Raw genomic sequence first — 25,317 nt, 5'->3', positions numbered from 1 at the left:
TTCAACCATAAAACAATTAGATTTTCTATAGTAGGTAATATTCAAACTTTTTGAGTTGTCTTTTCTTAAACATCATGTTGGCTTTGTAGTTCTTGACAAATTTTATTTAGTAGCACTGAGGGTAAAATATCTATTTGGATTGTAAAGCTTACTGGGTGAACTGATGATTTTTACCGTAAGGTAGTTTATGTGGGACAACTGATGGATCGGACCGCTGAACAGCCAGTGTGCATTGCCCCTTGAACACAGGACAGTGGGCCATAAGGACCAGGGTTGGGAATCACTTATTTACAGTGAGAAGCTTCCTTAGATGCACAAATCTAATTTTTCAAGACCGCTAAAACAGAACTGAATTAACCCAACAATGTACTTTATTCAAGTTTTAACATACAGCACCATCCACACCTATAGAAACTTTTAAGAGAAAACTATTTAAAAAATGGGAAGATAAATCTGTGCAGAAGCTCTTCATACCCACTATGAAGCATGGTGAAGGGTGTGATGTTTCCTTTTTAAAGGCCCTGCAAACTGTGACAAACAAGATTGGATAATGATTCAGGATAAGGGGAGGTATAAAAGGGAGGTTTTAAATTATCTAAAACCCATTGTAGTAGAATGGCAGTACTTCTTCAGTGTGAGATTGCACGATTGTTTGGCTTTTTACAAATATTAACCAGGCGTCCCAATAAATGGGCAGGGTGTAGACTGACTCTTAGGGTGAGCAAATCACCAGTCATTTAAGTTTCCCCATAAGTGAGTCTGGTTACTTCAATCTGCATAACAGCAACACTACCTGTAATATAAAAACATCAATTTGCATTCTTTACTTAATTGATCTTCAACCATGGGTCATATTTCAACATCATCAAAGCTCACAGCTTGCCTTTATAGCCATTTTCCCTGTTTGCCGTCTCCCTGTGCACAAAGCCCAATATGTATCAGCCCTGAAGATAAGAACACTTCACGTCACTCTCAGAGCAGCTAGAGCAAACAAAAGGGCAGATGCCGAGGACACAAAGCTCACACACTGGGTTAAACGAAGCAGCTCTTTCACACCATTTTAACAGTTTAGTCGCCCAACAAAACGACATCACATTCCTCAGGGTCACACCTTTGATTTTTTATGGCACATTTTTTACATTTTTCCTGTCAATGAGATATTTTCGCTGATCAACAATGACGCATAATGATGCTCAGAAAGTTTGAATTTAATCTTAGAACATGAACACTCATCACATGCTGTTCACAATAAAACAGTAAAATTACTGTCAATCATTAAAAGGAAGGGGTTGGGCAGGTGTTGGGTGTGGACGAAAGTACAGCTCTCCATTTTCAAATTCAATTCAAATGCAAAAATACTTTATTAATCCCAAAGGGAAATTAAATGTTGTTGTAGCTCATTATTCAGGTTCCTTCAAAGAGCCGTTGTAGATGCTGATGGTTGTGGGCAAGAAGGATCTCCTGTAACGCTCCGTCTTACAGCCGATCTGAAGAAGCCTCTGACTGAAAACACTCTGTTGTCGTAGGACTGAAAATATGTGTAAAAGAAGTCAAAGTCTAGAGAAGAACTGTGGAACATGCTAAGAAAGGGTAAAAAAAAAGTATTACCTGTAAAGATTGAACTTTTACTCAGTATTGTATGCAATGCCTTGAAGTTGAAAGGTTATAGGGAAAGCTTATTTGTTCTTTCTCTTAAGGGGAACTTAATGAACTGCATAGTTCAGCCACTCTTTTAAAATCACATCACACCCCATAAAGGTGACCCAATAGCTGATGCTTCAGGATGTACTGCAAACACTGACAAGAAGCTCATCTCCAAATGGCTTTCCCCTCTCTGTGTTAAACGAGTTATTTATTAGATAGCAAGTTAGTTAAAAAAAAACAGGTTTTCACATTCTGCAGTTTAAAAACCCAATTTTACCTCAGTGAAAAAAATTCTTTGAACAGTGAGTCCATCCTGACTGCAAGCAGACTGGTCCATTTGTACTGCAAATGCCTGCTCTTTAGCATTAACCAAGCTTTAAACATTAAATGGAGCCTATATTTTCTGAGTGGTATCTGTTTTTTTACAGCATCTCTTTAATGGAACAAGAACTGTCGATCGTAAAGCAACACAGTTCTCTTTTTCTTAACAAGGAAGTGTTTTAATTCCTAAAACAGAACATGTATATACAAATATACATCAAATATCTGATGTGTGACCGAATTAAAGGTTAAATATAAAGTACTGAAGTGACAGTTTTTGTCACACCAGGTTCTAGAATGATTTAAATCCACTTATAAGAATAGAAAACCACAGAAATGTCACTGCGTCATTTTAAACTAAACAAAGATAAGAAAGACAAATGATCTGTAATATAAACAGTGTTTGTTTTTATCATGACTGTTTGCTGTTAGGCTTGCATGGTCAGATAAAAATACAGAAAACAAGTCAGAAAGCATCCAAAACATAATTTGCAAAGACCTATAAAGAACTACTGTTTAAGGTTAAAATATTAAAAAAAGGTCCTGTTTGAAGCTAAGTATTAAAGACAATAGGAATGACTCAAGACCGTTGTATGTTCAGTCTTTTCTGTACGGTTTTATGCAAGCTTTAACAAGAGGTGGAACTTCTCGGCATGTGACGCAGTGACAACTACAGTAAAACTTTTACGATTTTTGGGAAAGATGTAGTAAACGAAGTTACCCAGAACTAAAAAATAAACTTTAGGTCACGGTAAATTTTCGAACAAACAGGTTCTTGTTAAAATGGCTAATGTCTAACTTTGGGGGTAAGAGGCAATAAATTCATTTGCCCAGAGGAGAATTATCGCCATCTAGTGGCAGATGGAAATGAGGATGACAAATCCTCCTAAAGTCCACACTTGTTCAGCAAAGCAATAGAAATAATCACCATAAGCACTTCAGATAACTGACAAACAATCTCATGGTAACAGCAGTTTTTATTGTTTTGTCCCCATTCAGTCACATTTTAATTCAATAAACAGACCACAAAATATAAAAAGATGTCAGCTGTAACATTTGGCTCTGTAGGGATGAAACACTGTAAAACAAAACTGACATAATTAAGTTGGGTGTAGTGTTTTGTACAACTTTTGTAAACAATAAGAAACGATACACTGATCAGAGCTGAGAAATGGTTAAAGGATTGAACACTGGCTGGTATCAGCTACACGTCCATGACGGTCCACGCAAGTGTCACGTACAAAAGATTCCCCCCAAAACGACTGTTTAAATATAAATCGTACAAAAACATGACATTTTAAACAGCATTTCTGCTACGTACAAATCTCCACATCTTTGTCCCTGGTTTGCAGTGAAATGAGGTATAAGTGAGGCTAATTATTGTTCACCTCAACATGACATTATTGATGCAACATCTTTGCATTTTACACTGCCATGTTTGATGATTGCTTAAAGGAACAGTTCTGTTCAAGTCTAACCACACTAATTTTGGGCTCAAAATTTATTTGAGCAGTTCTTTTTCTCAGGTGAAATGATGCAATTTTTAAAAACAAGAATAGGAAAAACAATTTCACATTTGTTATAGGTTTTCGTCAAGCCCGACTGGGTCAAAAATTATACAAAAAGTCAAACATACCTAAATGAGCCAAGCTGTACTGTAGTTTTCTTCGTTTTTGAAGAGAGTTGTACCCTAACTATTGTCACCACTTGTTTGATCAGGAAGACGGAAGGCTGCAACGTCAAAGATTTAATGCAATATGACAACTTTTAACCAACTGCCATTATATGATCAACTGATTTTGTTACGAGTGAATTGGGCTGTATGTAATTAGATCTGTATTGGACTGTGATTTGACCATTTTGGAATCCATCTATCTCAAATTTGGAATTAGATTCTACATTGCCGAATTTGACTTGGACCGTTCTGTGGAATGCCCCGAGAAGACACTTTTAATTTAGCAAAATTTAAACAAACTATTAAAGCTCAATCATAGACATACACCCTCACTGGTATTTGAAGAGGAGTCTTATTAGGTCTCAGTGAAAAAACTGGGTTTTCTTTAACCACCAAAAAGATTCTGACCTAATCTTGGCTGAATTTTTTACCTCTCCTTTTGTATTATTTTCCTGGCACAAACTCAGCGTTTAAACAGTTCCTAAATTTTCATCCAGGTTTAGGTCAGGCCCTTTTCTTAAGGTTTAAAGTTTGCCTGTTTTATTCATTGTAAAAGCAGTTTTTATGCATGTCTGGGATCATCATCTTTGTTGGAGCACAGAACTGTGTCCAAGATATACCCAGCTAACAGATGATTTGAAATGCAGCTGCTACCACCACGTTATCAGCTGGTACAATGTTCTTAAAAGCCTCAGCTTGACCCCTACAAACATACTTCCTGTCTCTGTGGTCAGGCAGCTCACTCTTGCTCTGGTTTAACAATAACCTTGTTAAACCAGCTGTACATTTGTTTTGAGCTTGGAGCCGTTTATTTTAAACCAGGTGCTACTTCTTGGTCAGTTCATGGTAACTATGGACAGCGACACTGGTGTTCAAGCAGTTTTCAGTTTATTACTAGCTTAAGCTTTTGTGGTTACTGGGTTGTTCCTGAACATCCTTACCAATATCCTTTCATATAAAGGGCGAAGGTTTAGGTACGCTTTGGACACATCCGTCCTAAAAAGACAAGGATCTTAAAGACAGATAAAAGCTGATTTGGAAATGGATAAAAGAAAACTAAAATGAAGCTTCTGGAAATTCCCCCACCTTAACCCTGCAGAAAACGCATGGACTATGCTTAAAACCGGGTCTGTACTAGGACACCAAGGGTTCTGGTGCCACACGGCCCTCGGTTTCACTCTACTTCACAGCTGTAGTGTTTCCATTGACTATCTGATGTTAAGAGTTGTGCCTCTATTGAGCCTGGCTGTCTTATGGTTCGGTGTGAGCCTACCGAACAGGTGATCAGTTTCAAATACAAACATCCAAATTTAAATAAACACTGTCATACACCTTGTCCTCTTAACAGTGATTTCAAACCATCGCCAGAGCTTTTGTTCCAGGCAATGTGATGTAAACCCCGTGGCTTGTCTGTCTCTCCTACCTCAGCTGAGCAAACCCATGGCCTATCAGTGAACAGCAGTCTGTTCACATCACATTTCAGCCCTGCTCAGCCCCAATGGGACCTGCTGATAAACAAAGACCAAAAGAAGTCAGCAGCGGGTCAGAAAAGCCAGTAATGAAAACAGTCGCAAAACAGGGTGAGTGGAATGGAGCCGGCTAAAGTAGAGCCAATGAAAAAGGGGACAAATTTAACTAACCTCAAACATTACTGATAAGAAGAGTGGTCAAGTATCCAGTCAGAATAATCCCTGAAGCTTACTGATGACTGCAAAAACCACAGGGTTTCTCTGCGTCTTGCTAAGGAATATGAGGTTCTAAGCAGAGATATCGGTCAGACTCGGAAAAAGGAATGACTAAACAAATCACTGAAAGCCAAAAATTAATAGGAAAATCCTGCCAAAAATGTGTGTATGTAAACTGACCAGAACTGTATTATTGGGGCACAAATGGGATCAAAGAATCATTCAGAGCAGCAGAGAGATATCATTTCCAACACTCAAGGCCAGCTTTTCTTATGAAAGTCTCCACAATTGTTGTTTTCCATACAAAAAAGTGGGCATTTCAAAATGTCAGCAAGAAACTACATATATTTCTCGACATATTTCTTGCACCTGCTCTTTAAGGGAATATGCACCCAGTTACTAAAGGAATAATAATGCTTGTAAGTATCTAAAATAAAAAAATTCAGTACATGGCTGCAGAAACATTGGGTCATAAACATATTTTATCCTCATAGTTAATAAACTCTGTGAAAGTCACTAGGGTTTGTATCAAGGCAACTAAAACTAGGGGTTGTAGTTACGTTTACATTATCCCAATTAAATATTACATTACTTTAATAAGCCCACCCAAAAGCCTAAGCTAAATCCTCCCAGATAAGAAAAAAATGTTTCAACCCATCAACTCCCCACATCCTTCATCCGAAACAAAGCCTTCCCACCCCACAATCAGCTCAACGCTATCTGCTCCCTCTGCATACGTACGCCCCAACAGCAACTTCCAAAGCCTCGAGTAACTCCTCATGTTGGAGCTAGATCTGGTCGGGTACTTTAAACAATGTGAGAAAGCAGCTCAAAGTGCTAATCACACACACATTTAGATAAATAAGAGGAAAAAGACGAGAACAGTAAAACAGGGGGGAAAAAAGGCCATCCTACTGCTGTCCAACAGCGACATCTATTGGCTGAAGAAGACGTGCCCAAAAATATAACAAGGACTATTTAGCTCAATAACCAGCTCTTATTCTTCCTTCTACTTCAAATGCCAGAACCCAACACTTATTTTACATATTATATATATATATTCTTATAAATATATATAGATATCCATGTGTATGGCCCTTGTTGAAGAAAACAGGAGTTTCACATTGACATAAAGTACCATAATCTCTATACAGCCAAGTAAAAAGTGTTTTCAGTGTTCAAGTGAGGTGGCAGCAGACGTTTTATGTCACACTCATTCAACGTGTAAGAAAAAAAAAAAATAATAATTTTTTTTTAAATCGCAAACACTTCTGAAAAGGTGAGCTCCCCGTCCTCCGAGAGCTGCTCGTTTCCCGCATTTTCCTGAGTAATACCTTTGACAACTTAATTCATTTTTTTTCCTTTTTGCCACTTCAGTTCTGGGCGTTTCCCTGCCATCATTTCTTATTTTAAAAACACATGAATGAGTTGAATGAGCTCATCGGATGTGAAATTTACCGCTTTTTGCTAAATGTTGCTTGAAAAGTTCATTGAATTTATAAATAAAGAGCAGACCTACTGGCACTGCTATGACACCAGTTAACGGTAAATCATATACTCAGCAGATCAGATGCTTTCAAACAAGTTGCATTTGAAGGATGCCTTGCAGGCTTATTGCATGGAGAGGAATAGGCATAAAGACAGAGCATCAGTGTAAATAAAATAGATGTCACAAAAAATAAGATTAATAAAATTGGAGCAGAGCAGGATAGTTAAAACAAGAACAACCATTAAACAACGTTGTCCCAGGTTTCATCTGTAGCTTTGGCTTGTTGGTGTTTTGGAACCTGTACTTACTGGCTCACTGACATCAGATAACAAACTATACCCTGAGAAATCCGACACAGGCGTCCTTATCCTGTGATCCACCTCCCCACTGGAGTCAGTGTTGTAAGACAAACCATGTACATCAGGTTTAAATTGGGAGCCAAAGGCCTGGGCAAAGTTTTCTATCTGGTAGGAAGGCTTAGAGGGGTCCAAAGAGGCCAGATCCTGCGAAGGTACCAGAGGGTAGGCCGTAGCAGAGTCGTTCTTGACCGTCGACCGGTCCTTCTGGTCGCTCAGGTCGGATGGGCTGATCTGGTAGGATGAGCGAGGGGTGGAGGAGTGCTGCTTCTCCATCTGCTCGGTGAGCTCCTGAGAAGGGGTGAGCTGCTGGTGTGAGGAGGCCTCCAGGGCACTCAGGTTGAAGCTGTGCTGCGGGGACGAGCAGTTCAGCATTGCAAAGTGAGACTTTGGCACGGATGAGGGCAACGAAGGGGAAGCTACAGGCTGGCCGAAGCCACACTCCAGATGAGATGCGCTGTAGATGTTCTTGTCAGCATACAGGGGATTTCCTGTGTGGGAACTGGTGAAGGGTCCGGAGGAATGAGGAAGTCCAGGGCCCAGGGGGAAACTGGCACTGAAGCTGGTACGCTCCAAAGCCTGCAGCAGGAAGCGGGAGTATTCCTGCATTACTGAAGGCTTGTCTCCAGAAGGGCTGGGGTCGTTGGCGTCAGAACCATCCGCTGAGGGAGGGCTCAGCTCCACATCTTGGTCACTGATGTCGAAGTGAATGTCGGGTTTCTGGGTGTAGTGGTCAAGGAGGCTCTGCAGCACCTCATCGGTGATCCCTGACTTTTCCAGGTTCAGAGGAATGTCATTGTCCATTACACCTGAAATCCCACCCTGAAGAGAAGACGGCTGCGCGGACAAATGGACACTGACATCATACTCACTACAGGCTCCTCCTGGCAGTGCGGCCCCGGAGGACGTTGCATTGTTCGCTGCTTGAAGGTAGCGCCGCTTCTTCACGAACTGCATGGCGTCATCATAGTTACTGCTGGTGGATTCTACTTTAGCCTCGTTGCTCTGCATCAGGCCGAGGCCTTCTTGCTCCAAAAATCCAACTTTAACATGGCCCGGACCGGCTTTATTCAGACTCTTCCGATTGGCTTTCTTGAAGGCCATCTTGGGACCTTGACCCTGGTGTCCCTGCTGCATGCTGGGTCCTGGCTCAGTAGAGGAAGACACAGTGGGACTCTCCACAGAGTATTCGTAGATGCTGTATCCTCCAGATACAGCTCTGTGCATGTGCAACTCCCTCACACCTGCTCCATCTCCCTTCTTCTTCTTGCGCTCCCCTCCCACTGCAGAACCTTTCGACTTTCCCTTCTTCCTGCCGGTGCTCCCAACATTTCCCTGAATAAATCCATAGCTGCCCTGTCCCATGTCTACAAAACCAAAATCCATCATCCCAGGATTCAGTCCTTTTTTAATGGCTTCTCCACAGGTTCTCTTGTGCTTAAGAAGTCGATCTGTCCTAGAAAAATACTGAAGAGGACAAACATGTACAGTGTACCCGTTGTCATTTCTGGAATGCAGTTCATGTTTAATACCTAGCAAAGATGACGCTTTATCGGGGTCACAAACCTGCTGGCAGGTCTCACATCTGTATGGCTTTTCTCCGCTGTGCGTTCTCTTGTGTCTCTCCATGTGGTATTTCTGAATGAATCGCATGTTGCACTGGTCACAGCTGAATGGCTTCTCTCCTGAAACAGGCGTAAAAGCAGGAGGGAAGGTTGATCAAAGACTCACAGGCAACATCAGCGCCTCAGGTTATATAATAATCTCTGCTAATTACTCACCACTGTGGATTTTCTCGTGCCGCTGGAGAAGATACTTCTGAATGAAACTCATGTTGCACTGAATGCATCTGAAGGGTCTTTCACCTTGTATAAAATAAAAAAAAATCACAGGAGAACTATAAGGTTATACCAATGTTTCCACCAGATACTCCTTAAATATTGTGTATCATATGTTAGTATCAGTCACATAATACTACGTTCTCCGTAAGCTTTCTGCATGACGCTTGCAACACACTGGACCCTTGTTTGTTTAATAGTGTAATACCAGCGTTTTCCTCGCTGTTCATCATTTATGAAGGAACTTTAACTACAACTGAAATTGGCCAAACCAAAGTGCCTAAAAATGATTTATGATTTTGCTATTTGTGAAGTTAAAATGAGAATAAAAAATAAAAAAAAGTTAGACCTAAATAAAGATAAATTATCTATACCCATATCTTAGAAATCCTTTAACTTCGGTAACTAACTAATCACAAAACTAAACAATCCTCTTACTGGTAAAGCAGCCACACCCTTTTAAGATATTTTTGACTCTTTGGTCACCACCAAGTATAAATTATAAATGGGTATTTTTCACCATCCTAAATCCCGGTGAGTTTAATTTTTCTCTTCATACAGGACACTATGGTGCCCATCTCGAACACTACAGCCGGTACGGTGGTCTGGAATCTCCAAATTTCACTGTATGACGTTTACAGTCTGACATATTTCAATAACCACTTGTACAACCTAGGAATTTTTGAAAAGTAATGGTTTCTAAACCATGACAGAAAAAAAATGTCTGCTCCCCAGAAACCGCTGAAAAAAAAATATGGATGGATATATAAGCGTCTAAAAAATGACTTCAGCCTGAAACATTCCCAAAAAAATATTTAGTATATATTTAGGATTTTGACAACATTTCCACATTTAAAAAAAATAAATATCTCATTTCAAATATGAGCATCTTGAATTTGTTGATGGTTAACAACAAACAAATAAAAGGGTTTGCCAATAAGCAGAAGCATGGAATCATTTGAGCATCTCAGTGGGAAATAATTCAAATTATTCTGTAAATAATTTGATAAAAAAGGCAAATCTTGGCTAAAATATGAAGAAAATTGAAAGTTCTAACCTGTATGAATGAGGACATGTCTGCGCAGGTGATAGGAGCTTCTGAAGGACGCACTGCAGTGTTCACAGATGTGAGGCTTTGTTCCTGGAGACAGACCGCCTCCGTCTGCATCCATCACTGAATGCTGCAGAACAATACAGAGAACAGGTTTAGTCCGATGGATGGTAAAATCCCAGGGGAATTTGTCATTCTTACAGATAAGATTTGTACTATTCAGAAAATAATCTGTTTTTATTTGTTTAGGGGAATTACCAAGGATTAAGCTGACTGTAAGCTACAATGCAAAACATTAAATAGGTGAGTATTCACATAAAATATGTTCAAATCCTCAAAATAAGGTTGCATCTAATATTTCTGCACATTTTGCAATTCACAAAGGAAAGTTTTCAAGAAACACAAGCAATGAAAAACAGTGGACTGAACAGGACAACACAGATAAATAGAAAACAAACCTTTGCCTCACTTCTCTTCTTTCTAGGTTTACCCTCATGTCCATCACTGTTTGACCTCCGACCTTTCCTCCCAGTGGCCTCTTTTTCCAAATGATTTGACAGCTATGAGGATGACAAAGGAAGAGGGAGAGGGCCGTGAGAGCAAGCCACGACAAGGAAATCACTTGAAAGAAGGTTAAGGTCTGAAACTATTAAAGAAACAAGTCTATATTTGTAGCTCATGCAAACAAACAGATGATAATTGAGACCCATTGTGGAAAATGTGAACAGAGTGGGCAGTGTGACCATCTCAAACTGATTTAGGCTTTTAAAATGATAAGTCAATATATTTTCTGACAAGGACTTTAATCCAGAGAGAAGGAGCATGGGTTGGTAATTATCTCTTTCTTCCAGACGTCACTCGGTTTGCACACTGCTCCTGGTCACCATAAGGAGACTGACAGCACAAGTGTTGGTGCACCTGCTCATCCTAAAATCAGCCAAATGTTTAGAGTAAAAACAGGGACAAGTCACGACTTTTATTTGACCAGATTAAACAAAAATCTACTTCCAACGTAGGAATTTAGAATTGATGGAGAAATCAACAATTTCTTTGGTTTTTAGTCAAATTTATGCTTCTGCTTTAATAATTACAAGCAACTTTTCACTCTTATTAAACTAGAAACTTAGTGCATACAAGCTGTGAGAAATAAGAGAAAACGAGATGGAGCTTTAGGACAAATGCTAAAAAAAAAAAATATATTCTGTCTTATTAACTGACAAGACATTTCTTTCAAACACTTTAATGTTAGAACGTCTGAATATTTGGTTGCAGCAATGTTGAAGAACATAAGTCTGAAAAACAAATTCTATTGTGTTTAAACACATCAACATAATTCTTCTTTAAAAAATAAAAACCTGCCTAAATAAAGACAATAACCAAATCTGTTGAATATTCAGGCCTCCTGACCTCTGAAGGTCTGACTATTGTTAGAGTGTGGATGTGTATATTTCTGTCTGAATGGACACAAAAGACGTCTGAAATGAAGTGCAAACTCAAGCAAGACAGCTGCGTCCGCATAAAGACGTTCTCATTCACGCTGCGGCCCGATGACATCACCCTCCGCTCGGAGAGAGAAGCTGCTTTGCATCTGAGGCCGGCAGGAGATTAATGTCTCCACAAGCTAGTTTCACACATTCTTCTGCGTGGCTCTGGGATAATAAATGACATCATGAGACAAAGATGACTCTAAAATTGACTTTGTTTTTAATGGATATGGAAGAGTGAAAAAAAAAAATACTTTTTTTGGTTCTGATTTCAGACGTATAACAGGAAAAAGGTAAAAACTGTGGGAAGCTAGTTAAATGTGGCTTCATGTTATTTCTATGTGAGAAACATGACTTTAATGATATAAAGTAGGTCTGAAGTTTTATAAGAACATTCTGAATAAAAGATGCCTCAGTTAATTTTTTCTAAACATCTTCAACCAGGTGTTGGTGATGAAGCCATTTCAGATTTCAACTTGTTTTAAACTTCTTAGATTTCTAGATTTTGTTTAAACATTTCTGTAGAAAACCACAGTGCAAGGAGGCAGTGCTTCAGTCAATGTTGGTCTGAAGATATTTCAATAAATGCTTTTGGATCAGTTTTTATAAAAGCAGGTGCAAACAGAATAAATTTTGCTTTGGACCAGATGAGAATATATTGATGTGCTTTCATTACTGCTTCGGCTTTGAGGAACAAAAACTCGTAACTGCTGCAGCATCAGTTCATCCAGACTGAAAGATCGCACCTTGTTAGTTCCCCCAATCCGAGTAAAGACCTCAACTGGAGCTTTTCCACCAATGACGTTCTGGTTCTTAAATGGTTCTATAAAAGAATCGGTTTAGCTTTCCACAACCTAGGAGCTAGCTCAGAGCCACACCAGCATCAGTGGAAAACTTTTAGCCAGTTTGATTCACTCCGTTTTATTCTCAGCTTTTATGGAGGACTGAGCTGCATGGAGACAGTTTATACTATTTATCTCACTATCAGCAATTTAATGGAATCCCTTTGTCCTTATGATCCCTGGGTAAGATTATCAAAAGAAAAACACCTTCACTCTGTTTTCTGCTTTCAGTTTGCCTCACATTCCCTGGTTTACATGGTGCATTTTGAAAGGAAGTTCAGTCACACAGTCCTAGACAGAATATAAAAAAAAAAAAATACATTTAATGTCACGCAGACCTTACAAACAACCAGAGTTGAGCAGATTATTGATTGAGAACCAGGGATCAAACACAGGGTACAGACCAGATCTCCCCTCACTTGGGAGGATACCCAAAAATTTCACTTCACAAAATTCTTGTGCTGAATTCAGGGTTCCTACATACTTTTCCATCCTTTAAAGTAATTCTACGATTAAAATAAAATTTAAACATCCATTCTTTTAATTTATGGCGGATAGGTGTACAGCAAGGAGGGTTTGAATATACTACCAGCAAAAAACTGAAAACTACAACAAAAGATTGAAGGAAACAGAGTGAAGGAAGAAAGGTCACAATGAAGAGCTGGAGACAGGAAAGGAAAGACCCAAATAAAGAAGCGTAGAAGGACGAGAAGACAAAAGGAAATAAGGACAAAAAAAGAAGCATGGAGGTCATAGGAAAAAAGGAAGACAATAAGGTAACGGAGGCAGAACACCTGGAAGGCAGGAAGGAAGACAAGAGGGATAGAAGGAGCTCAGAAAAACTCAAGGAAGAAAAGACGAGACATAAGGGAGAAAGGTAGGAAGGAAGCTAAGAGGGACACATGGGAAGTATACACTGAAAAAACGACACAGAAAAACGGTTAGTAGGGGTGGGAATCTTTAGGAATGTCATGATTTGATTCAATTAAAATTCAGGCGATTATAAATCAATTGCCAGATGCAGGGTTGATCAGGGGATTATGAGTTACAGAAAATTAATATGAAAATAGAGTAATGCATTGTCTGACTAAAACACTTAAACTATCAAAGTAAATAGTAAAATGTCAAATGTTTGTTACTTCTCCTCCCTTAATTAACAGTGAAGATTTAATTTTGAGAGTAAAGCATCATTCTAGTGGTCTGTCAGCGGTACCTACATTGCCAACGTCGAGGTCACAGACCAGCAGCTTCTGGTTGTTACCAACAGTCACCTCCATCATCTCCCCGCTTTTCCCCAGACCTCCAGGGTAGAGCGGCAGGCGATAATCGTGCTCCGACTGCTTCTCCTGCTTGATGCCCATGGTGTGAACATAGTCTCCTACCACAGCACCTCCTAAGTGGCCTCCCTGGGTACCCATGCTGCAGTCAGGAGAGACCCGCTCCTCCTTCAGGATCAGATCTTGTGGTGGAAGTTCCTGCATGACGGAGTGGGCCGACAGCCGGGTGAAGCTGGTCACTGGAGGGAGATGGCTGAACATTATCATGCCTGCTCCAAAATTGGAGTCCATGCTCCCGTTGGAGCGCAGGAATTCATTCCCTAGTTTATCTTGAATGATGTTCATGCTGAAGGTGGGTGGGCAGGAAGACTATGGGACAAAAATCATCCTGTGAGATAAATAACAGCAGCTAATGTTGGTAAAAACAATAACATTTCTGGGAGACTTTGTAAAATCAATCTGTCAGTAAACAACAGTTTAGGAGCCAGTTAAGCTTTGTCTTCAGGAATAAAAGCCACGGCCTCTGATCTAATAACTATGTGCTTCGTCGGATTAAACAAACGGTTTGTGGGTCAACAAAGAGCTGCCGTCTGGAACACGGGAAAACAAGGTGAAGAAGCAGAGGGACTGAATGCGGTCGGGTTGAGTAAAGTGTCCATGTCCGGCCTTATGAAAGACAGCGCAACACAGTTACACACAACGAGAGACGAGGAAACCACAGGATTGAAGCTGTGTGTTAATCTTTATGATAGAACTGTGTGACCCAGTCATCCTATTTGTACCAGCTTATCTGTCAATGAGAGTGCACACAGACTGCATTAGAACGGCTGTTTAGGAGCTTATGCAGCGACAGAATAAACTATTTGTTTGTCTTATAATAGAGCTGAATAAGAACTGTAACAAACATCTGTAGATGTTTTTGGACACATATGCCACTGACAGACATTTTAACTGAAATCTGTGACTTTTGCTTTTTTAAAGTGTAAAGATAACATCAGCAACTAAGAATCAAACCTAAAGTTGTGTGTAAAAACAATAGGTTTTACAGTGTTGCGTTTGCTGCACAGATAGTAAAAATGTGAACTATGTAATACGGCAAGCCCCCCCCCCCCCCCCCCCCCCCCCCATCAACAACAGCAGCACGGTCCGACCCCAAACAATGGTCCGCAGAGCTGGACCGAACTCAGTGTGATGCTGACCTAATACCGAGCCTTCGATAAACTGCAGTTAATAAGGACTGAGTTCTGTGACGTTATCCAAGGTTCCTTTTAGTATAACGATGTCTTATGTCCAAAAAAATTGACAAAATCCCAAATTTGGGTGAAAATAAACAATCACAGCTTCTAGGTAAAAGTAAATACAAATAAAATAAAAACAATTGAAGCTGAATATCAGCTACTGGCTGCCCTGATTATATCACCAGATTATCCTACAATACTGCAGCATTCTTCATCATTAACCCCGTTTTATTTTTTCAGTAACACTTATGCAAATTAACTAACAAATATGGCTATAAATGATCAGGTTTTGAAAAGCAGGGTTTATAATGCACACTACTCTAAATTAAGCATGAAATCACACAGACACCATTTTAAATGAGTTTCAGTATGCATAATGGGTTAAATGTAATATGGCATCTAAGAGGGGTACAAATCTGAATTTAACAGATTTGCTAAGTTTGAATTGAAAACGGTTTGAAATGAAAATAAAATGTTTAAAACAATTCACTAAGACTGCTCCACATTCCCTTAATTTCTTGTGCTGCATTAGCAGCAACTCATGCTGCTCCAAAACAAGTTTATAAGAAGCGAAAAACAAACAATATTGTATTTCCTGATAATTCTATTTTCTTTGGTGTATTTCAGTAGGTGAGCTGAGGGCTGGTATCAGCATAAAATAAACCAACAGGCTTGTTGGATGTCACTTAGCTCCCCTGCTAACCGTTTCGGCTCAGCAGTTCTGCGGGGCCCTTCTTCTTTGTGATGCCAATAATTAATATGGCCAGGCAATAAAAGCAGCTCATATGCCTTGAAAGACGCACAAACACGCATAAAACTAGAACCACGAGCAGCCTTGTCCAATTACAACGTTTATTCGCGCTAAAGTGGTTAATTTTACCACTTTCGCGTTTATTTAAACATGTTTAATTGAAGCACGCTATGAAAGCTGGAGAATGATGAAGGACGAAATGACGGTTTGTGTTTAAAACCTACAGCACTGTGGATGTATTTATTCTCTTCGTGAACACAGTTCGGTTTCCTGGACTGTATAAGAGCGACACATGCAGGACTGAGCGAAAACAAAACGGCCCAACTAAACTCTGCGAACAATGATGCTCGTCCCGACAGACAGAGCGGCTAACTTAGCAGCAGCTAACCCCTCAGCGCTGCACTCTGCCTTATCCTGTTAATAATGGCGTTATAAACCACCGCAACCCAAAATATTAGCTTGGATACATTTATCTTACCGGTGCAGGACCATGACCCGCTGCTGAGGCCCGCTTAGTTCACCCTCAGCCGATCCGTTTTTATATCAACAGCCCAAACATTGTTCTCCTTCTGCAGCTGGCTTCTTCCATCTTGGCCCGCGCAAAGCATTCTGGGTCCAGTAGGCAGGAGCGTCCTGAGCAAAACCGAAAATCCCTCTTTGTTTCTTATTAGCATACAGTTCTGCTGTGTTCTTTATCATCAACGCAGTCAAGATTTTACCTTTCTCTTTGCTACTTTAACAGCAAACATGGGTGATATGATTTTATTTACGTTACTGTAGGTATGCTTTAAAAACATCAGAAAAGAATGTCGCAAAGACACAAAAACGTGCGGACACAAATCGCAGGAAACAGCCAATGGATAATCCCTTAAGCATGGCCTCTTAGTAAAGACAGTGGAGGGGAAGGTTTCAGACTGCATGACTAAAAAACTAAGTTACACAGTTGTGTAAAAGTCTTGAATCATCAGTACTTACGAGCCATTTCTCTTCAAAAGAGCTAAACTTTCTTATGAAGTGATCTGCATTTCTTCTCGCTTCCTCAAAACTTTTCAGTTTTGTTTGGAATTTTCAGCTTTTGACTTAACTGACAAACAGGTTCGTTCGTTCGTCGTCTTCCGCTTATCCAGGACCGGGTCGCGGGGGCAGCAGACTCAGCAGAGACGCCCAGACGTCCCTCTCTCCAGACACCTCCTCCAGTTCCTCCAGGGGGAGCCCAAGGCGTTCCCAGGCCAGCCGAGAGACATAGTCCCTCCAGCGTGTCCTGGGCCGTCCCCTGGGCCTCCTCCCGGTGGGACGTGCCTGGAACACCTCCCGAGGAAGGCGTCCAGGAGGCATCCGGTATAGATGCCCGAGCCACCTCAACTGGCTCCTCTCGATGTGGAGGAGCAGCGGCTCTACTCCAAGCCCCTCCCGGATGGCCGAGCTCCTCACCCTATCTCTAAGGGAGTGCCCGGCCACCCTACGGAGGAAGCTCATTTCAGCCGCTTGTATCCGTGATCTCGTTCTTTCGGTCATGACTCAAAGTTCATGGCCATAGGTGAGGGTAGGAACGTAGACCGACCAGTAAATTGAGAGCTTTGCTTTTCGGCTCAGCTCTCTCTTCACCACAATGGACCGGCACTGCGCCCCCATTACTGTGGTGGCTGCACCGATCCGTCTGTCGATCTCCCGCTCCATTCTTCCCTCACTCGTGAACAAGACCCCGAGATACTTAAACTCCTCCACTTGAGGCAGGAACTCCCCTCCAACCTGAAGAGGACAAGCCACCCTTTTCCGGTCGAGTACCATGGCCTCGGACTTGGAGGAGCTGATCCTCATCCCAGCCGCTTCACACTCGGCTGCGAACCGCCACAGCGCATGCTGTAGGTCTTGGCTAGAGGGGGCCAGCAGGACCACGTCATCCGCAAAAAGAAGAGACGAAATCCACTGGTCCCCAAACCAGACCCCCTCCGGCCCTTGGCTGCGTCTAGAAATCCTGTCCATAAAAGTTATGAACAGGACCGGCGACAAAGGGCAGCCCTGCCGGAGTCCAACATGCACTGGGAACAGGTCCGACTTAGTGCCGGCAATGCGGACCAAACTCCTGCTCCGCTCGTACAGGGACCGGATGGCCCTTAATAAAGGGCCCCCGATTCCATACTCCTGGAGCACCCCCCACAGGGCATCACGAGGGACACAGTCGAATGCCTTCTCCAGGTCCACAAAACACATGTGAACCGGTTGGGCAAACTCCCATGAACCCTCGAGCACCCTGTAGAGGGTATAGAGCTGGTCCAGTGTTCCACGGCTGGGACGAAAACCACACTGTTCCTCCTGAAGCCGAGGTTCGACTATCGGTCGGACTCTCCTCTCCAATACCCTGGCGTAGGCCTTACCAGGGAGGCTGAGGAGTGTGATCCCCCTGTAGTTGGAACACACCCTCCGGTCCCCCTTCTTATAAAGGGGGACCACCACCCCAGTCTGCCAGTCCAGAGGCACTGTCCCCGACCGCCACGCAATGTTGAAGAGGCGTGTCAACCATGACAGCCCTACAACATCCAGAGACTTGAGGTACTCAGGGCGGATCTCATCCACCCCCGAAGCCTTGCCACCGCGGAGCTTTTTAACCACCTCGGTGACTTCAGCCTGGGTGATGAAAGAGTCCAACCCCGAGTCCCCAGCCTCTGTTTCCACCACGGAATGCGTGATGGCAGGATTGAGGAGATCCTCGAAGTACTCCTTCCACCGCCCGATAATGTCCTCAGTCGAGGTCAGCAGTCTCCCGCCCCCACTATAAACAGTGTTGGCAGAGCACTGCTTCCCCCTCCTGAGGCGTCGGACGGTTTGCCAGAATCGCTTCGAGGCCAACCGGTAGTCCTTCTCCATGGCCTCACCGAACTCTTCCCAGGCCCGAGTTTTTGCCTCTGCCACAGCCCGGGCCGCAGCACGCTTGGCCTCACGGTACCCGTCAGCCGCCTCAGGAGTCCCACAAGCCAACCACAGCCGATAGGACTCCTTCTTCAGCTTAACAGCATCCCTTACTGCCGGTGTCCACCACCGGGTTCTGGGATTGCCGCCACGACAGGCACCGCAGACCTTACGGCCGCAGCTATGGGCAGCAGCATCGACAATAGATGCAGAGAACATGGTCCACTCTGAGTCTGTCTCCAACATCCCCCGGGATCTGGTCGAAGCTCTCCCGGAGGTGGGAGTTGAATACATCCCTGGCCGAGGGCTCCGCCAGGCGTTCCCAGCAGACCCTCACTATGCGCTTGGGCCTGCCGAGTCTGTCCGGCTTTCTCCTCCTCCAGCGGATCCAACTCACCACCAGGTGATGATCAGTGGACAGCTCAGCCCCTCTCTTCACCCGAGTGTCCAAAACATGCGGCCGAAGGTCTGATGATACGACAACAAAGTCGATCATCGACCTCCTGCCTAGGGTGTCCTGGTGCCAAGTGCACTGATGGACACCCTTATGTTTGAACATGGTGTTCGTTATGGACAATCCGTGACTAGCGCAGAAGTCCAATAACAAAACACCACTCGGATTCAGATCGGGGAGGCCATTCCTCCCGATCACGCCTCTCCAGGTGTCACTGTCGTTCCCCACCTGGGCGTTGAAGTCCCCCAGCAGAATAATGGAGTCCCCGGGAGGGGCACTATCCAGCACCCCCGACAGGGACGCCAAGAAGGCAGGGTACTCTGCACTACCACTCGGCCCGTAGGCTGAAATGATAGTCAGAGACCTCTCCCCAACCCGAAGGCGCAGGGATACAACCCTCTCATCCACTGGGGTAAACCCCAACACGAGACGGCTGAGCTGGGGGGCAACAAGCAAACCCACACCAGCCCGCCACCTCTCCCCGTGGGCCACTCCAGAGTAGAAGAGAGTCCAACCCCTCTCAAGGAGATGGGTTCCAGAGCCCACGCTGTGCGTGGAGGCGAGCCCGACTATTTCTAGTCGATATCTCTCGACCTCCCGCACAAGCTCAGACTCCTTCCCCCCCAGCGAGGTGACATTCCACGTCCCTAGAGCCAGCCTAAGCATCCGGGGATCGGGCCGTTGAGGTCTCCACCTTCGTCCGCCACCCAATCCTCTTTGCACCGGTCCCTCACGGTTCCCCCTGCAGGTGGTGGGCCCACTGGAGGATGGCCTCGCGTCTCTCGTTCGGGCTTGGGCCGGCCGGGTCCCGCGAGGAGCAACCCGGCCACCAGGCGCTCTCCGACGAGTCCCGACCCCAGGCCTGGCTCCAGGGTAGGACCCCGGCTCCGCCGTACCGGGCGACGTCACGTGCCTCGATATTGTGTTCTTCAACCGTCACCTTAACGTGGTGGAGGGGTTTGAGTGCTCAAATGATCCTAGAGGCTATGTTGTCTGGGGCCTAAATGCCCCTGGTAGGGTCTCCCATGGCAAACAGGTTCTAGGTGATGGGTCAGACAAAGAATGGTTCAAGAACCCCTCAACCCCTTTCCTTTTTGTCATAAATGAAAATCAGAAAAGTGTAGCATGTATAAGGATTCAATTCTTCCAAGTCTGTAGACCCATCTTTTGCTGTTAGTCTTGTGGAATATGTTTCCATCAGCCCAGCACATCAAGACAGAACTTAAGCTCACTAAGACTGGATGTGTTCATCTGCATCAGGCTCAATAAACAAAGGGCCAAATTTGTACCATTCTTGAACTGCGGATGTGGGCCACACGAAATTATTCCAAGGGCCACAAATGCCCATGGGCCGCACTTTAGACCCCCAACCATAGCTCTGGCTATATGTTTAGGATCATTGTCCTGTTGCAAGGTGAGCCTCTGCCCCAGTTTCAAGTATTTTGCAGCCTCTAACGGATTTTCCTCCATGGTTCCCCTGTGTTTAATTTCCCTGTCACTGCAGAAAAAAACCATCCTCATAGCGTGAAGTTGCCACCACCATGTTTTAAAGTGAGCGTGGTGTGTTCAGAGTGATGTATAGTTTTTTGTTTTCTGCCAAAGATTGCATTTTGCTTGTAGGCCAAAAGAAATTATGCGACTAGAACACACCTCCTTCAACAAATATCCAGTGATTTCTCTGTGGCTTCTGCCAAAACTGTAGATGGGAGTTTTTATGGCATTCTTTATCAAAGTATTTCTTTTGTCCACTCTTCCACAAAGGCCAGATTTGTGGAATGCGTGATTATAATTGTCATGTCATCAGATTCTCCCAGCTATCCGTTTAGGGGGAGGGCCATGTCTTGGTAGGTTTGCAGTTGTGTCAGATGATTGCACAGAGCTCTTTGTGATGTTGGTATATTGTTTTATTACATAACGCTGCTTTAAACGTCTCCTCAACTTCCTCCCTGACCTGTCTGATGTGTTGCTTGGTCTTTATGATGATGTTTCTTCACTAATGGTCTGTAATAAACCTCCAAGGCCTTCATGGAACAGTTGAGTTTTCACTTATGTTAAATTACAAAAATGTGGGCTCTTTTTTAATAATTAGGTCTTTGGTTCTATTGAACATTTTTTTAAGGGTATCAGAGTGCTGGGGGCTAAACACAAATGCCCAGCACACTTTTCAGACTTTTGCTTGTGAAACATTTGAAAAACAATAGCATTTTCCTTCCATTTCACATTGTATTACTACTTTAGGTTGGGGGTGTCAAATAAAAAAATCATTGAAATTTGTGGCCGTAATCTAAAAAAGTGTGAAAAAAGTCATGATGGATAAATACTTTCGTGATTCTGTATTCTGCTTAAGTGAACAAATTCAGTAAAACATTATCAGTCACATTTGACCCCATCATATAAGTTTAATAAGATACCTGATATGCATTTTAATTTTGGAATGACCTAAAGTGATGCAACAGCCCTGCAAGAAGGCCCGTTCAGATTATTTTAACATTGGTGAAAGACTTTCAGTGTCGCTAAGGTTAATGAATTAAATATGAAACACTTTTCTAATGTGTAGAAATGAGGATAAGGGGGAAGAGCTAATAGCATGTTGGATAGTTTTCACCTGCTGAAGAAATCTACAGCCTCTTGGACGTTTTACAGAGATGGGTTCTGCTGCTAGTGTGGGACTCGGGTCACAGATAACGCCACACATTGACACCACATCACTATCTTTTTATCAGCTGCTGTTTGATTCCTGATATTTTTCCTGTTATTTTTGCAGAAGTTTGACAGGACTGAGAATGGAGTAGTGAACCCATGTCAGGTAAGATCAAAACAATATGACAGAATCACAAGGGGACCACTGAAGAACTTTGGGGGGTAAAATGAGTGCTGTGTAGACCGGTTTTCTTCTGGTGGTCTGAATCAGGTTAATACATATATATTTTATCTCCACCACTTCCTACTGTCCCTTTAACAAGGTGTTACTAAATAAGCATACATGAACAAAGAAACAAAGCAAAACTGTGTGCAAAACATCAAATAAAATTTTGTTTAATGTATGAAGACCATGCAAAACTTTATATTTAGCATCAAACATCTTAGTTTTTTCTCGTTTATATCAAATATTTCTTATTGATTCAATTTATCAGTGCATGTGAAAAATGTTAATTATAGTTCAGGACCGTACAAGGTTATCATACAAAAGTATTACATTTTGTCAGAGGTACATTTGTCATTCCCTGCACTTCTACAGGAATTTTTTTTTTTTGTTATCTCTATCACACATGTAAATAAGAACAAGAAAATGGCTGCTTGCAGGATAAAACGGGTGAAAATCAAATATTTAATTTATTATTTATTATCAAACATGGATAACTGTGAACTAATCTTTTTTAACAGCTAATCCCTTCAGTTAGGATCAACTTTGCACAATCACATATGAGAAATTTAACAGTGGGCAAGTAAATATGTGTGTCTTGTGCTCACATCTTTAAAAACTGCTGAGGTCTTTTATCTCAGCAGAGGGAGCTCACACACAGCTATGATCCCCCTGAGATTTGAGGATTAGAGTGTTGGCAGCCAGGACCGCCATCTGTTATGTGGAAAACCATCAGGCTTTCCCAGACAGAGAAATCCAAATTAGCATAACACTGGAGATCACAAGACCTTGTGTCCTGTTTTCCTAGCTGGAAATAATGGACAAGTAAGGAATATTAACAAATGTGTATATGCTTAATACAGCTGGGAAAGTAATTATTTTTATGAAATCCAGAAAAAATACATCTAATGAAATTAAAAAATAGATTTCTCAATTAGTTAAATAAGTGTTTCCTCCCTTGTGAACAAGCCATGATTTGAGCTTATGCTGATTAGCAATGTGCCCATATAGCAAACAAATCAACATCAGTTATTGTGGATAGTCTGGATCTCAACATGCTACACAAAACCAATTTCTTCCATTCTACCTTCATGGGCAAGACCCAAGATCTGTCAGAGGACATCAGAGACAATAGATCTGCAAAAGACTGAAATGAGCTCCACAATCATAAAGAAGAAGAAGCTTGGTGAGATTGTTAAAGTTTGGAAATGGAAGAAATATAGTGTAAAACATCAGTAGCGCTTGGTCTAGAGCTTCATGCAAGATCTTGTCTCACTGGACGATGTTCAGTGAAAAAGGCGACAGGTGAGCCCACAGTTACACTGGAGGAGCTTCTTTATAAAACTACAGTGGTAACACTGGTAACTTATTACAGTCTAATGTATTTAAACCCTTCAGTCCTCTGCTCTGGAATATACATGTACAAGCCTGACTTGGGTTTTTCAGTTGCTACATGTTTGCTGGACTGTGTGTTTTTCTCCCCCCTTGTGTCTCCTGTCTCTCACAGGTTCAGAGTGCAGGGTGATGCCAATTTGCCTTGATTGGCTTGAGGGAGCCGATCAGGCAGCTCTACATAAACTGCTCACCTGTAGGGCAGGGGATGTGGCTTCACCTAGCTGGCTTTTTGGCACATGCTTTGTTCTCCAGCATTGTTTCAAGGTTTGTGGTAGGAGTTTGTGGGCTAGGTAAGTTTGGGGTACCCTGTACATTTCCATCATGTAGTTTTTTTTCTCTGTTATACACACTAGGTAAGTAGGTTGGTGCTGCCCATGTAATGTTTTTGGCTTGTTTTGTTAGTCTAGAATAGCAGAGCTTTCTTTTCCTTTATTTCTTCTGGCTTAGTTTAGGTGACAGTTAGGCCCTGTTTTGTTTTATTTATTTCTTTGATTTGGCACAACCTAACTGCCCCTTCCCCCCCACAGGTTGTTCAACCCTTTTGGGGTCTGTTTTTTGAAAAGAGAAAAATAAATCCCATTGTACCACACTTACAAAGACTGACATTTTATTGTGGTTGTCCTGTGTGTTCTCCCTCCTTCAACTTGAGGGGGAGCCGTAACACAACTGGGGGCTCGTTTGGGATCTTAAATAATTCCTGAGCGGAGGACAACCACAGTAATTGCCAGGTTTTATTTTTTGTTTGTTTTGTTTGTTTTTTTAAATGAGCTTTGACTTAAATGAGTTAATTCAGGCTCCTTGTCGTGAGAAGGTGGAGTTATGTCGTAAGAAGGACTTGTTGGCCATTGCAGACCATTTTGATATTTATCTGAAGCATGTTGTTAAACAGGAAATTAAGAATATTGTTTTGCAAAAACTGGTTGAGCTGAAAATCCTAGGGGACTCAAGTGAAACTGTTCTGGATGTTTGTGATCGTGTTTCTTCTGGTGAATTAGGAGTCTCCCCGTCGGAAACAGGAGCTGCCGCCATGACAACTCCCCCAAAGGTGTTGGAGGAACATCAGGTGCCTCCTGGGACTTTACCTTGCTTCGATCCTGGGTCACCAGACCTCGGTAGTTCCAGTGGTAATGTCAGACTTAAGGTTCGACTGGCTCGCCTTCAGTTGGAAGCGCATGAAAGAGAGATGGTACGTAAAGCTGAGTTTGATCTCAGACTTGAGATTTGGAAGCTGGAAACTGAAGATGAGAAGGACATCAAATTAAAACAGCTCGAAGTGGAAGCTATGAGGTTTTTGCAAAGTAAGTCATTGCTTGGTTCATCTGTTCCACTTGATTCTGTGGAGGTCTTGTTAAATGAAAACAAGTTTGATGTTAGCAGAAATATTGCTTTAGTGCCACCATTTAGGGAGTCAGAAGTTGATTCCTACTTCAATGCCTTTGAAAGGATTGCAACAGCACTAGAGGGGCCAAAGGAGATGTGGGCTGTGCTGATGCAATGTAAGCTAATGGGTAAAGCACAAGAAGTTGTATCATCACTGTCAACTGAGGATGGCATGAATTATGATAGACTGTTTCAGTACATCTTGTGTGCTTATGAGCTTGTGCCAGAGGCTTACAGGCAAACAATTTAGGAATCATAAGTGCTCTAGTAGTCAAACTTACATGGAGTTTGCATGAGAAAAAGCTCTTATTTGATAAATGGTGTGCAGCTAATGAAGTCAAGGGAAGCTATGAATATCTTCGTCAGCTAATCTTGCTGGAAGATTTCAAGACTACATTGCCTGAACAAATGGTGGTTTACTTAAATGAGCAAAAAGTGGCCTCGTTATCAAAAGCTGCAGTCTTGGCTGATGAGTTCATGTTGACACATAAAAATATGTTTGTAGCTGCACCTCATACAGATAGGGTTTCAACCGCCTGTCCCCCAAAACCTGAACCAGGTCAGTCAGAAGCCAAGACCAAGCAGCTACCTTTTCCTTCATGGGAGGTACAGGAGTGCTTTTACTGTCATAAAAAAGGTCATGTCATTGCTGACTGCCTTTCGTTAA

General features: G+C 42.5%; 1 protein-coding gene across 2 annotated transcripts; it reads right to left on the bottom strand.

Annotated features, from left to right (window-relative positions):
* Positions 1-2,924: 2,924 nt before the first annotated feature.
* On the bottom strand, positions 2,925-16,271 carry LOC124863247 (zinc finger protein 281-like). Of its 2 annotated transcripts, none has more exons than XM_047357550.1 (7): positions 16,130-16,271; positions 13,603-14,031; positions 10,518-10,619; positions 10,066-10,189; positions 8,952-9,035; positions 8,737-8,855; positions 2,925-8,637 (listed from the first exon to the last, which is right to left on the bottom strand). In XM_047357550.1, exons 2-7 carry the CDS (start codon positions 14,005-14,007, stop codon positions 7,078-7,080), a joined length of 2,394 nt encoding a protein of 797 aa, XP_047213506.1. In that variant the 5' UTR covers positions 14,008-14,031; positions 16,130-16,271; the 3' UTR covers positions 2,925-7,077. The 2 variants fall into 2 exon arrangements, with proteins under 2 accessions (XP_047213506.1, XP_047213507.1); XM_047357551.1 differs by having other exon boundaries at positions 13,603-14,050; positions 16,130-16,262.
* Positions 16,272-25,317: the final 9,046 nt, after the last annotated feature.

Source organism: Girardinichthys multiradiatus, chromosome X (genome assembly GCF_021462225.1).
Source record: "Girardinichthys multiradiatus isolate DD_20200921_A chromosome X, DD_fGirMul_XY1, whole genome shotgun sequence".
Taxonomy (NCBI): domain Eukaryota; kingdom Metazoa; phylum Chordata; class Actinopteri; order Cyprinodontiformes; family Goodeidae; genus Girardinichthys; species Girardinichthys multiradiatus.
Note: the sequence above shows the minus strand (reverse complement) of the source record. Positions and strands in the feature narration are given on the sequence as shown.

What these genes read in the sequence shown, in the direction of transcription:
- LOC124863247 (XM_047357550.1), bottom strand. Translation starts at nt 14,007, where the DNA reads ATGAACATCATTCAAGATAAACTAGGGAATGAATTCCTGCGCTCCAAC. An exon ending in GTGACCTCGACGTTGGCAAT is followed by an intron (nt 10,620 to 13,602) that starts GTAGGTACCGCT and finishes TCATCCTCATAG; the next exon opens with CTGTCAAATCATTTGGAAAA. An exon ending in GATGTGAGACCTGCCAGCAG is followed by an intron (nt 8,638 to 8,736) that starts GTTTGTGACCCC and finishes TGTCCTCTTCAG; the next exon opens with TATTTTTCTAGGACAGATCG.